The 14,420-nt window shown below is 50.0% G+C and overlaps 1 protein-coding gene across 1 annotated transcript; it reads right to left on the reverse strand.

The window, feature by feature from the left end:
• Window positions 1-3,023: 3,023 nt before the first annotated feature.
• On the reverse strand, window positions 3,024-6,895 carry LOC144802402 (uncharacterized). Its single transcript, XM_078671809.1, has 2 exons — window positions 6,625-6,895; window positions 3,024-3,637 (listed from the first exon to the last, which is right to left on the reverse strand). The coding sequence occupies exons 1-2, from the start codon at window positions 6,893-6,895 to the stop codon at window positions 3,024-3,026; spliced, it is 885 nt and encodes a 294-aa protein (XP_078527935.1).
• Window positions 6,896-14,420: the final 7,525 nt, after the last annotated feature.

Genomic DNA, 14,420 nt, shown 5'->3' on the forward strand with positions numbered 1-14,420 from the left:
AGGACGGGAGCCCACCCCGCCTCCCAGGAAGTCCTGGCAGCCATAGAGCCCCGCGGCCCAGCCGCCGATGGAAAAATGGTTGAAAACTTGGTGACCGTCCGAAGAGGTTGGTAGTGAGGGTGAAGGGGAGAAGAAACTGCTGGATGAGTGCGTTCATTTCCAAAGAGTGTGTGAAATTCAAGTAAAGGTAAAATTTATGGACTTGTGCCCCCTGGCTGTGCTTTCTCCCCGCCCCCCTGGCTGTGCTTGCTCCCCTGCCCCTGGCTGTGCTTGCTTCCCTGCCCCCTGGCTGTGCTTGCTTCCCTGGCTGTGCTTGCTTCCCTGGCTGTGCTTGCTTCCCTGGCTGTGCTTGCTTCCCTGCCCCCTCGCTGTGCTTGCTCTCCTGTGTGTGTATGTGGCTCTGGGTGTATATGTGGCTTTGTGTGTGTGTGGCCCTGTGTGTGGGGGGGCTCTGTGGGTGTGGGGCTCTGTGGGTGTGTGTGTGTGGGGCTCTGTGGGTGTGTGTGTGTGGGGCTCTGTGGGTGTGTGTGTGTGTGGCTCTGTGGGTGTGTGGGGCTCTGTGGGTGGCTCTGTATGTGTGTGTGGGTGGCTTTGTGTGTGTGGCTCTGTGTGGGTGTAAATGCAATAGGTCATGCATTTGCAAGCGATTAGCCTATTGGCATTGTAAATGACAATGACATTTATTTAACGATTAAGCTATTGGCAATGTTAATGACAATTGTTGAGAATGATGAGTAGCGGCCACTGGCACACCTGATTTGTTTAATTCTGATCCTTCTTGTCAACTGTGATCGCTGTTGTCTCCTTAAGCGTGCACTTTTGTATCATAGGGCTGCCATGTGGTAATAATTGAAATCAAAGGTACATGATAGCATATCACGACCCTACAAGAGGCACAGCTGAAAATGTTTGTCTTCCTATTCAAGTTTTAAAGATCATAAAGATTCTTCAATACGCATTTAAAGTATTTATGAAATTTTCTTATTTATTCAAGAGTATTGGCTCTGATATTTCTTTTTTATGAACTCTTTCTCGTTCAAAAACGCATTCATTCATTTACATTCCAATGCAATTTTCATCATTACATTCTCGTTAACAATGCTACTTTCATTTATACACATTTTTTGAACACTTTTCGACGATAGTTGTACATGTTGGCCCGATGCATTTCGAGACAAGTGTCTCCTCTTCAGGGGCCTCTGTAAAGAAATGGGTGAACATATATCAATTTATCCATCATGATTACATTCAATATACACCAATATACATTAACCACTGTCTTACTTTTGAGTGTGCCACCATTCTTTGGCTATGTAGATTCATTTTATCTATGCAATTTCTGTCTTTTCGAAATCTAAACTTAGTATGTATCTCATACAACACTGTGGATATTGTATTGATATTCTGTGACGTCCGATATACATTAAATCGTATTTCCCAATTATTGGATGTCTAAAGGTCCCTGCTGGCATTAGTGAAACTACTAGTGTTTTAGAGTTATCTTCACTTGGAATTGATAATTGAACGTTTCTATTCCTACTCTCGCATTTACATGCTCAAATGATATGTATGACGTGTTCCCTGTTCGATGATAATAATAAAAATAATAAAAGCCGAAACACTCACGTGTATCGAGTGTCCAAATACTTTAAGGTTCGAAAACGCTTAGATGTTGAAATACACACTAGGAATCATAAAACAGATATAGTATCGTATTAATGACCGGTAAAACATTGGGTTGTGGTGAGTAAACGTCCCTAATTCAGTTAGCGTGCAATACATGGTAAAGAAGTACCTGGTTCACGTAAGTCTCAAGCGTGCCCTGAAACATAATGGAATGCGAATTTAGTAAGTTCCTAGGTGCAACCCGAATGCACAGAAAACAAATCTTTAATGCATAATGTGTTTTTTATGCTCACCTTTAGCGTGTAAATTGTCTGTCCTGCTCTCGCTTGTCGACTAACTTCCGGGTGTCTTAGTGAGATCGTTCGAACTCTCGCGAGTTTATATTCTGAGCTCCCGTATGGATATTATGATGCGACGCTAATACTAGCTGTCCGCTATGGTGAATCGCGCAATAAACAGACCACGCAGTGTCAGCGTAAAAGGCCATTTTATTAGACCAGAAACTGCGTAATCTGTACAAAAACAGTAAACATAAACAGGTAATAACATCAAAACCCCCACTCACACTCCCCCTCACTCGTTTCACTCGTTCCACCTCATCACAAAGCCCTAGAGGCTCCATACCATGCTTTCTTCCTGCCCCTCAATCCTTTGTCATCCAGCGCACTCATTGCGTCCTGCCATTCACGCTTCTATCCCCCCTAAGAACTCCCCCCCAAGGGATGGGTGTGCCCGCTCTTGACCCCCTTGTCCCTTCAAGTACCGCCTAACGCAGCTCTGGCCTAAACTGGCAACGCCAACGCCAACCCTACAAACCACCTCCAACTGCCGGGTGGGTGGGTGGCCTTTTGTGACCCTCCCGATGGTGCCAGGCGCAGGAAGAGGAAGTTCCCTTCCTCCCCTGCGCCTATATCCCCCCAACCCCTAACTCCTCCCTTTCCCCTACCTGGCCTATCAGCGCGAATGACCCCGGGGGAAGACTAGTCTGCGACTTTGCTTCCCCCGGGGCCCGGCATCGCGCAATAAACAGACCACGCAGTGTCAGCGTAAAAGGCCATTTTATTAGACCAGAAACTGCGTAATCTGTACAAAAACAGTAAACATAAACAGGTAATAACATCAAAACCCCCACTCACACTCCCCCTCACTCGTTTCACTCGTTCCACCTCATCACAAAGCCCTAGAGGCTCCATACCATGCTTTCTTCCTGCCCCTCAATCCTTTGTCATCCAGCCCACTCATTGCGTCCTGCCATTCACGCTTCTATCCCCCCTAAGAACTCCCCCCCAAGGGATGGGTGTGCCCGCTCTTGACCCCCTTGTCCCTTCAAGTACCGCCAACCAGTGAACCCCCACCCCCCCCTCCAAGGGGTCCCGGTCCGCCACGCTCGCCAGCCGTCACACTCTGGGACACCAGATAGCCTCGTTCCACAACTTGCTCACCACATCCCTCATCTCCATCATGTAGTAAGCATTGCCCAACTGCGACAAGTGCACCCCGTCGTCCCTAAAAACTAACGGCTCCGCAAGTCGAATCCCTTCATGCGCAATTACTTTAATGTCATTGTCACCGCAGTAAAGTCTCATGGCCCTGTTGAGCTTCCTTCGAGCCTTCTCGATCGCCCCGTGCTTCATAGCCCCTCTCCACACTTTTCTGGGGACCAACTCCGTCCAGGCAATGCAGGTCCCTGCAAGCCTGCTTTTCAACACATCCAGATCCCGTTGCATGAGTTGCAAGAGAGCCAAACCGGACAGCTGCACAAGGTCGTTCTCCCCCAGATGTATGATCAACAAATCAGGGCATCCCCTCTGTGGGACCATCTTCGCGAGCCAGGGCAGTAGTGCCCCCCATCGCATGCCACCCTTGCCCCACCATTGTACCTCGTGCAAATGTCCTTTCAGTCCCAGGTTACGGCCGTAAACCTGTCGCTCCGCATATTTGGATGCCCAATGCACGAAGGAGTGCCCAACAATCCATGTCACCGTCTTACTGCCCGGTCCACCCACGCAACCTACGAAGAAAAAGATGTTAGAAACAGGAACACAACGACAAACTCAACAACAACCGACAGGCAACCCTCACTTCCGCACGTACTTCTCGCAACAGCGGGACTTCCAACGCCCAATCCTCCTTATCCTGTCCCAGGACCACCCCAACCTGGCTGCCGCTGTCGCAGCCCCAATCCTGAATGAATGAGTCCCGAACCCAGATGCATCCATTCCCAGACTCCGCAAAGCCTTGCGCAACACCGCCAGCAACTGGCCCGCCGTCACTCTCGCGCCAGATGCATGAACAAAAATCTCCCCCCGCTCCACACTCACCGACCTCAAGAAAGACCTCCACTCAAAAACTGGGCACACCACCCCGCCCTCAGTCTCATTCAGCCACACCCATTTACCCCTGCCCAACTGGTCAGTCTTCGAGCACCGCAACCAAATCCCCAGGCGGCCCCCATCCAACCGGACCTCTTCGAACAACCGGCCAGACATTCTCCTCGAACCCAACAACTCCGAAACCCGAAAAGCCCCGAAAAACATCCACACCATACACAAACGGAAAAGGCCGGCCTCAACCAGGTCGTAACAACAATCCGGCAACACCCCAACCAGCCGAACCAGCAACTCAAAAGTGATCGCCTCACGCAGCCTACCGCCCCCACTCCCGCGCTCCCTGCCCCAACCCCGCAACATCCTGCTCACGATCACATCCTTGGTCGGATCAAACCCCAGAAACAGCACACAGTAAAAAGATACCCCCGCCAATTTACCAGAGATCGTAGCCGCAGACAAACCCCGGTCCACACAAACCAGCACGAAACGTCTCAGCCCTTGCCTCACATCAGACTCAGTTCCCACCACACTGTCCACGTTCCAGCCCATGAAAACACTAAATTCCGACCATGCCAAACGATATGTCCTCCTCGTAGTTTCAGCCAGCGAACCCTCCACCAATCCAATCATCCTCATTCCCCCAAGCCCAGATGCCGGCCGGCAGCTCGGTCTTGCAAGTATCCGCTCCCGGTGCCAGGCGTCGAAACCGCTGCCACTGCGAACGAGACAAAGCATCCGCAATGTCATTATTCGCTCCAGGGACATGCTTAGCCCGAAACACCACATTCAAGCGCAGACAGGCCAACATGAATCTCCGCAACAGACGCAGCACTCTCAGGTCCCGAGCCCTCTGATGATTCACCAACTCCACCACAGTCATGTTGTCCACATGGAAAAGCACAGACCTGTTCCGAAACTCCTCCCCCCAAACCTCCAGCGCCACCAGCAAAGGGAAGAACTCCAAAAAGGCAATGCTCCTCCCCTGTCTCAACCAAGGAGCCGGCCAGACCTCCGCACACCACCTCCCGTCCCAGAAAACACCAAACCCCGCCGAGCCAGCCGCGTCGGAGTAAATTTGGCATTGCCAGACCGCCCTCTCCTCATCAAAATCCAGGGACACACCATTGAAATCCTGCAAGAAAGTAATCCATGTCCTCAAGTCTGCCCTCACTCCCATGGAAATCCTGACTCTGTGATGTGGAAGTACTGCCCCCGACATGGCCATGCCGAGCCGCCTGCAGAACGTCCGTCCTGCCCGCACTACCCTACACGCAAAGTTGAGAAAACCGAGAAGTTTCTGAACTGCCCGCAAAGGAATCCGCTTCTCCCCCACCGCCCAGTCCAGGCATGCCAGTATCTCCGTCACCTTGGCCGCAGGGAGGCGCGCCATCCATTGCACCGAATCCAACTCAATCCCCAGGAAAGTGAGGCAACAGCTAGGACCAGCTGTCTTCTCCGGCGCCAGAGGCACCCCGAAATGAAAGGCCACCTCCTGGAAACGCGACAGGGCCCTGCCGCAATCCCCGGAGTCCGCCTTCCCCAGAAAGAGGAAATCGTCCAAGTAGTGAGTAACCTCACGGCACCCACTGACCCGGACCATGACCCACTGCAGAAAAGTGCTAAAGAGCTCAAAGAGAGCACAGGAAATGGCACACCCCATGGGCAAAACCTTGTCCACGTAAATGTCCCCCCCAAACTGCATGCCCAGGAGCGAAAAATCCGCCGGGTGAATAGGCAGTAGACGGAAGGCCGACTTGATGTCGCATTTCGCCAATTCCGCCCCCGGACCACAAACCCTCACCAGTCGGATCGCATCGTCCACGGACGCATAGAGCACCCTAGAGTCCTCCTCCGCAATAAAGTCATTCACTGACCTGCCTTCCGGCCAAGACAGATGGTGGATCAACCTGAACTCCCCTTCTTCCTTCTTCGGCACCACCCCCAACGGAGAGACGATCAGATCGCTCAAAGGCCAGTCCGGAAACGGGCCAGCCACCCTGCCCTCCAACACCTCCTTCTGCAGTTTCGCAGCCACAACACCCGGCAGTTCCTTCGCTGATCTCAAATTGTCGGCCCAACGTCGCTCCCTAGGACCCTGATAGCCCACTCTAAAACCCTCCGTGAAACCCCAGAAAAGCCGCGCAGCCGCCTCCCGATCCGGGTAACAAGAGAGCCAAGGGGCCATCGCCTCCACCCTAACCGGAGTAGGCGCCCTTCTGTCCAGGGTGCCCACGCCCCCTAGCGTTCCTCCACTGCTCCGAGGGCGTGGTAAGGGTAAGACACTGGGTAAGGGAATGCTTCCCACCGCACTTGGAGCACTCGTGTTTGAAATTACAGGGGTACCGGGAACAATACCCTCTGCTGTAGCTCCAACAGACTCCCGTGGAAACACTTCCAGGCTTGGACTGTTGCCCAGAGACGATGGTGCTGGGCACAGAGCCTCCCCCCGCCCCACCCTGGGCGGGACGCGGCTGAAAAGACCGATACACCACCGGCAGGCCACTGGCCGTATGCGTGGACGCCGTGGAGTGCGACGACGCCATCCACTGCATCCAAAGTTCCTGATCCACTTCCCCCCAGCACTTTTCCGGATTCGCGCTGACCCTAGCCCGAAACTCCTCATCGTAGCTAAGCCAGGCAAACCCCCCGAACTGCATCTGGGCCTTACGAACGACATCCATGTATTTAAACAGCGCAATCGCCCTATCCAAATACTTCTGGCAATAGACACTGGCAAAGATCAAGAAAGCCGACGTCCAATTCTCCATCGTCACCGGCACCCTAGGGTGCCGAGTCAGCTCCCACTCCTCCTCTTTGGACCCCTCCTTCGCCTGCACCTCCCTATGGAGCAACTGAAAGACGTCCACAAACTCATGTTTCCAAATCTTCTCTTTCAACTTCTCCGAGAGGTGTGACCCCAGCGGCAAAGCCAGCCCCATGTATGGCAGCTTTTTCGGGACCTTCCCCCCTTTGTCCTCCTTCTCCCCAGCCTTGTCCGTCTGCACCCCCAAAGTCACCAACTTACCGTCCACCTGTTTACCCTCCGCAGGAGGACTGCCCGATGGCTTCTCCCCCCCCCGCACAGACCCATCACCAACCCCCACAGACCTGCAAGGCCTCTTGCGCCCCTCCCCGCTCCGGGGACCATCACCCCAGGCAGCCCACCATGCACCCTCACCTGTGAGCGTCTCCGTCCGTCCCTCGGGCCGTCCTCTGGGCACCGGCACCTGGGCCACCGTCGTCCGATTCTTCGTCCGCGTTGACGCTGGGGCCTGTAAAACACCAAGGTCGCCGTTGTCCGCAGCGCTCCCTAAGCCTACCAAGTCATCCCGCACCTCCCCTTCCTCCAAGTCATCACTCTCCGTGCCATAATCCAATTCAAGCACCGGTTCCTGATCCACACGCACAGTCTCAACGTCCTTCACCGCTCTCTTCACACCTTTCTGCACACCCTTCCGAACTTGCACACCCACATCCACATGCGCCGCAGGGGCCCGAGCCCTCGGTGGAGGGACAGCCGCCGCAGACTGCCCTGCTACTTCAGTCCTGCGTTTCGGAGCCGTCTTGCGCTCCGCCAGGCACCCCCGGGCTCTGCCAGCAGCCGCCGGCTTGGATCCCCTCCCACCCCTCAGGTCGCTCCAGCCTGAGTGGGCCCCGGCACCATCGGGCCTCAAAGCCGTCCCGGCCGTCCCTACACCTGCCTCAGCCTTCTGCGGAGGGGGGTCCTCCACAGACTTCCTGGCCCTGACCCTCCTGATTTCCTCCTCCTTCTCAGCCTCCCGTTCCTCCTCAGAGGTCGGGGAGGGGCACTCATCATACTCACGGTGCCAAACTGCACTCACCCCGGCCCCGGACTGTTCAGCCCGCCTGGCCTCCCTAATCTGCTCCAAGATCCTCTCCCCTCTAGCTCGCTCTTCCCAGGAAGCAGCACCCCAGATCTGCGGTGGCGGGGGCGGGCAGTAACCATAAAAATCTGCCCCCGGGGGGAAGAAACCCCCTTGGTAGAAACCCGGGGCCCAGCCGGGCCCTCCAGGCATAGGAAACATGGTGGGCCGACCAGCCCAGCTCCCCGTGGCCTCCACCGCCGCCCGACCAGCCGGGGCGGGCGTGCCCGCCCTAGAACCAGTGGACAGGTCGATAGGGGCCACCTCCCCCAGGCCCCCGTCCCCCCCAGTGGTGACCCCCGTAAGGCCAGCCCCAGTGATGGTGGCAGAAACCTCCTCCCCAGACCCAGATGCCATGGCCCCACCCGGAGCCCCCTCCACCCCCAAAACAGGCCAAGGAGAAATGTCCTCCCGCCCCACCACCTGCGCGGCACTGGCCGGCACCTGCAGGGGGTCCATGGTCGCAAGCGCTGAGGGCGCGGGCCCCACAGCGGCCCCTGTAGCCCCAGGCACAAAGTCAAGTACAGGGAAAGCACGGGGGGGCAGGTTCTTACGCTTCCCGCCCCTCGCCGTATCTCTGTGCGCCCCGCCCCCCCCCTCGCTCCAGAGACCGACCTCCCGTGTCAGGCTCGTCGTCCTGACACGCCGCCACCGCGGCCGACACCCCGGCCGAGGCAGCGCGAGTACCCCTAGTGGCCCCCACCCACGCTTGGCCCAGAACCCCCGGGCGGAGAAGATCGTCCCGCCCGGCCCGCGCGAGCAGCAACAAGGCCTCCCGGACCTCCTGGGACGTAACTCCCGACATGGCCAAGTAGCACGCTTCCGGCGTGACAAAAATCTAGCCCGGCTGCCGTGAAACAGCCCCCGGCGCTCAACTAGCCGACCCAGGAAAAAACCACCCAGCTACACTGACCCTAACAACCCTGACTCCACTAACCTTCCCTTTTGTGACCCTCCCGATGGTGCCAGGCGCAGGAAGAGGAAGTTCCCTTCCTCCCCTGCGCCTATATCCCCCCAACCCCTAACTCCTCCCTTTCCCCTACCTGGCCTATCAGCGCGAATGACCCCGGGGGAAGATTAGTCTGCGACTTTGCTTCCCCCGGGGCCCGGCATGAGCATGTATCTATAAAGATACCTTCCTATGTGCATTATACGTACTAGCGCCTAAATCATCCTTATGATTAAAAAAGAAATGTGAAGGTGGGCTCAAATGACTAGTTAAATGATAGACCCTGTTTTATTCTGTGTTGTATGTTGCCGATTACCAACTAGGTGAAAATCATGATAAACAAGAGTCGGCGTGGTTAATACAACATAGTAAATGTGCCCTAAACTCAAATGTTAATGGGGAACTTCCTGAATACATTTTAAGAGATACACTTAACAGTTTCACAGAGACCATTGCATTGTAAATGCTTGTTCTCCTCGCTCCCCAAGTAGTTGTCACCTCACCCCACTCACGAGCCCCATACTCGCAGCGCGGGTTACTGCTTTTAGGGCCTCCCACTCGGTGGCCCTCCAAGTGGGGTCCACCCAATTCGTCTCTATGTACTCGGCAACCAACTTAGATAGTACAGCCCTCCCAACTTCATCCTCCCAGAGATCAGGGGGTAATCTCCAGCGCTTCTGGCCTAGTATATGAGCCCCCCACCTCGCCGAACAGCGCACCGGGGTGTGGTCCTACAAGAAACGCACCAAGTGAGTTACCTCCGCCTCCGGGAAAGCCGGCAAACCCGATACCAGCACCATATCCAGCCTACTCTGTGTGCCATGCGTTAGTGACTGGCATGTGAATAGTGAAAGTGTGGGATATGCATCTCCATACATTGTGTGCTCCCAGGTCATGCATTACCTTACTGAGCATTTGGGACATTCTTGGTTTCGTACCAGCTTTAGGGGTATATCTATCAATGGCTGGATCCAGGACGCAATTAAAGTCACCCATTCATATGTATGGAACGTCTAGTTCGTTAGACAGTAAGTCCCAAGTGACCTGGAAGAACGTGGGTCGTCTATGTTCAGCGCATATGTGTTTAATATGACAATTTCCAAACTGTCTAGTGAGCCTCGCAGGAGTACATATCTGCCTTGCACATCGCATTCGCTATATGTTGGAATGAATCATATGCCTGGGGCCACCCATATCATTGTGCCCCTAGCGTAGGTAGAAAAGAAAGAATGATGCATCTGGCCATGCCATTTCTTGGCTATCTTGGCTGAGGCACTATCATCTAGGTGCGTTTCTTGGAGGCAAGCAATTGAGACATGATGGCGTTTAAAAAACGTTCGCACCCTTTGTCTTTTGGTGCAGGTGCCCAATCCCTGCACATTCCAGGTCGAGAAAGCGTACTCAGTCCCCTTCGTGGAGTGTACACACTCGGCACTTTGAGGCCAGTTACATCCTTTTCTACCACTGTGACTTTATCCGCAACTTTACGGTGGTCCGCCCACAGGAGATTTACATCAATAGAGAAGACATACACATTATTTAAATCGGCAATTCTTCTTGCTTGAATTAAGCCCTGTAAACGATATACCCAAAGAATTCTGTCAAGATGAGGGCTACGTTATATATATCGTCTCCATATTTTGTGGACCATATTTTAAGGTCAAAATCAGAAACTTACCGATTTCAACTCGTCACTGGACGCATTGAGAGTACTCAGCATGATTAGGTGTTCGGTACAGGCGCCATGTTTCTGTGACGAAATGTAAACAAAAAAGAAGACAAACTCACAACAAAAAGTGGGCCGTCAAGGACACGGTTCCGATGCACGCCATTTATCCACTATTATGGCCTGGATATATAAAAATCGCACAGGATGCGATTATGAAACCTTCATTGTAAGTAAATGCGAAACAATGTATAAGTATGGGTTAAAAATCATTCATCTTAACATTGGAATGTTTTTATAAAAACCCTGCACCTTAGACTCAGCAAGTAATGTTTAGATATAACTCATATTAAACTCCTGGAGGATCCAATTACTACTAATACTCAAATTATTGAGTATAAAATTACTCAACAACCAAGCTAAATCACACTCAAATTATTGAGTATAAAATAACCCAACAACCGAGAAATCCATATTTAGAGGTTATTAAAAACGAATTAATGAAAGGCCTCATTTAAGTATACTCAATATCTATCTCTTAGTGCATAAGTATTCAGATGGCGAAAAGTCAGTATTAAAGTATTATTGAACAAAGATTAATAAAAGATCCTATATAAATATACAAAGTAACTACCTCAGAGTGTCAGTCAACAACCTGAGACTGTGCTGATGCAGTGGTCAGTAAACCTAACTTCACTATTCTCAACAACCTATGTTAAATAAAGGTAGTAGACATTTAGCTACACTGGGTTCATAAATGCCAGTGAATTATTTTAGAGGATCCATCTGAAATAAAGCCCGTGACCTCGTGATAATAGTCATGATAATCACATTGCCTGCCACATAATGTCAATCCTACCAGTATGGAGATTTCTTATTCGTTGTGATTATTTACAGCAGATATGACAAATACGTTTCAGTGGTGGGGAAAACATCAGTATTAAATAAAACAATTATCATACCCTAGAACAATAAAAATGGGTAGTGCATAATTACTCACTCCCCCAAGAAGTACTGTAACTCCTGATCAATATTTAATCCTTTAGCCACGGCCTGTAAACAGAGTATACACATCACATCTCTCTGTCTGAGGCTAAGATCTTTATTACCCACCCTGTGGGTTTCTAGTTGTATTGTCAATCCCACAGAATTTAAAACTTTTATGTTTTGACTGTTCTTCACATTGTAGAGCATGGGTTGCAATGGGATATTGTACGTCATTAGATTTGACTGCCCTCATATGTTCACCCACTCTAACTTTGAGGCACCTGATAGTGCTGCCGACATAGATCCTTCTGCATTCGCAGAAAATGATATATATACCACAAATTTGGTGTCACAAGTGATATTCTGGGAAATTTCAAGCGTCCACCCTTCCTCAATATCTAAAGCCAGTTCTCATTCTGTTTGCAAACAGGATAACTCGGACTTCGTAAAAGAAATGGTGTCAGACCCCTACGTAAAGTTATGTCTGGTCTGCCCGAAATGTAACCCTTCAGGAGTCTATCCCCTGATAAAAGGTGCCAATGTTTTTGTGGGAATGTTCTAAATGTAAACGAGTCTGCTATTCGTATTTTATGTGAGGCAACCTGGTTCTGTTCTCTCCTATTTAAAATTCGTTCCCTGCTGGTTTTAGCAATCCGTCTCCTCGCAGCATCAACTACCGGATTGCTGTAACCCCTATGTAGAAACCATATTTCAATATCATTAAGTACCATTTTACATTCCTTATCCTCACTGCAATGTCGGTTAGCCCTTATCATTTCCCCAAATGGGATAGCATTTATTTGATATTGAGGATGGGCACTTGATGCATTTAACACCGAGATACAACAGGTTGGTTTTCAAAAGAGTGTACTCTGTAATTTTCAATATGCACCCAAGCATCAACAGGAATCAAGTTTTCTAATTTGGGTGTGTTTGTCTCCATAAAGAAAGGCTGGTTGACAACTTCCCAGAACAACACACTGTCCCTTAACTTCCCAGCCATTATAAAATCTTCCCAGGCCTTGTTCCTAATCTCACATTTCTTTTCCTCCAAAATTGATTCATAAAGGTTTCTAGCCTTTTTAACTTCTGACACAACATGAGGGCGGCATTTCGGGTTGTTCAAAAGTTATTTATGGACAGCAGAACAAATTGCATTAAACCATCGATACAAGGGGGGGCTCATGAGAAGGTCTACTTACAGTTAAGTTTTCAGGTATAGACTTACAAATATTATTATATTCAAATTGAGTTGTGGCAGACCCAGACCTTATCCCATTTTTGCTTCATTCCTTTATTCTTAGAGAATTCCAAGTTATCCTTTCTACTCAAATTCTTACCCTTTATACAGATGTTTGATTTAAAAATAATAATAAGATTATGATCACTAGCACACTTGCTTATTATATCAAAATCTAAAAGGAGGGAAAGTAAGCTGACAACAAAATGTGATCAATGGTGCTCTCCACATGATTTCCTACAAAGGACGGCATACACATGTTCTCTGGGCCACTAATATCACTGGTGAAGTTTAGACTATACTTCAAAATCAATGCATTTAAGGCCTCACCGTAAACCGTATGCATAGAAGGGTGCCAACATCGTTAATTGAGTTGCTAAAACCACACACTCGATTATCATAATGGTTAAAATCTCCAACCCAGATTATGTAAAAAATGAGTCTTACTTTTTGTTAAAAATCATATAAAGAACTTTCTAACTGGTCAATTACTTCGCTCATTGACTGAGTAAAAATAATATAATAAAAGTTTATCAGCAGAACAAATGGTTCAACAACAAAAGTTAAAGAGTAACAAGGAAATAAGGAGAGTATCAACACTTCAAAGTGTGAAAAAATGTGCATTTCATGGAAAGAGTGGGGGCTAGATCCCCCCTCCAGCTTTCCCCAAATTAGATGGCAATGTTGGTTGAAAAAAGGGGCAATAGCCATCATTCTACAACTCTTCCGTCACCCAGGTTCCCTTTTAGCAAATGATGTCTGAGAAATTAAAAAGTTGACCCAATCGGGATTCAAAATCTTTGAGTTTGCTCCTGCAATGTTCCATGAGATAAGGCTGAGCGGCTTCCCTACATCACTAGCTGCGGTGATGGTAAGCGGGCCTCATCATGCTGTGATACTGGGGGATCTGGGGTATAGTGCCAATTGGGAGGGGCTGACGAGGAGACATAACCCCTCTGCCTACAAAATGTTGTTCCTCCTGTTTCTGGGCCTCCTGGACCCCCGAGATATAAGCCATGTTGGAGAAACGTCAGTTCAAATCTTCCAAGGTAGATAATGGCTCTAGCTAATTTTGTATTGGTACAGCAAACAAAGAACAGTTCGAATTGTGACAGGCATTGCTCACTGCACCATTTGCCCTGGATAACATCATAAGAGGTGCTTGTGCAGTGCACATCCTCAACTCAAGTATTTGAAAGTGCGCTCATATATGATAATAAAGTAAAGGGAGGCTCTGAAATAAAATGTTTGCCTAGGATCACCCAACTTAGACAAGCAGAGAAGCCGGTATTGATTCTCGGTTATCTGGCTTCACATTTTGAAAATTAGTCACCAGAGGTATATCTCTGTCCATCATTTCTGTTGTACAGCAACGTGTAGTTCTAGAGGCACTCTTGTGGTCTGACACCCTGTGATGACCTTTGACTACCATTATTTTAATTGACTTTAGTGTGTTATTTTATCCTAGCCTGAATGTACAATGTCCTGCATATGTATGTTTCTCTTAAAAGTGTCTTTCTTGTAACCTTGCAGTCTTTCAGTGGGGGCTGTCACGGAGTAGGACAGCCTTGCCAAGAACAGAACGTGTAGGATGTGCTTTGAAAGCATGAGAGGGAGAAAGAGGTGTGGAATGTACTTTTTGGTCTTGAAGTACAGTGATATGAGCTGTGGTGCACATATGTGCACTATTTTGTACATTGAGAGATGAAGTATGTGATTCTATAAGGCAGTGGTGCAC

Source organism: Lissotriton helveticus, chromosome 1_2 (assembly GCF_964261635.1).
Source record: "Lissotriton helveticus chromosome 1_2, aLisHel1.1, whole genome shotgun sequence".
NCBI lineage: Eukaryota > Metazoa > Chordata > Amphibia > Caudata > Salamandridae > Lissotriton > Lissotriton helveticus.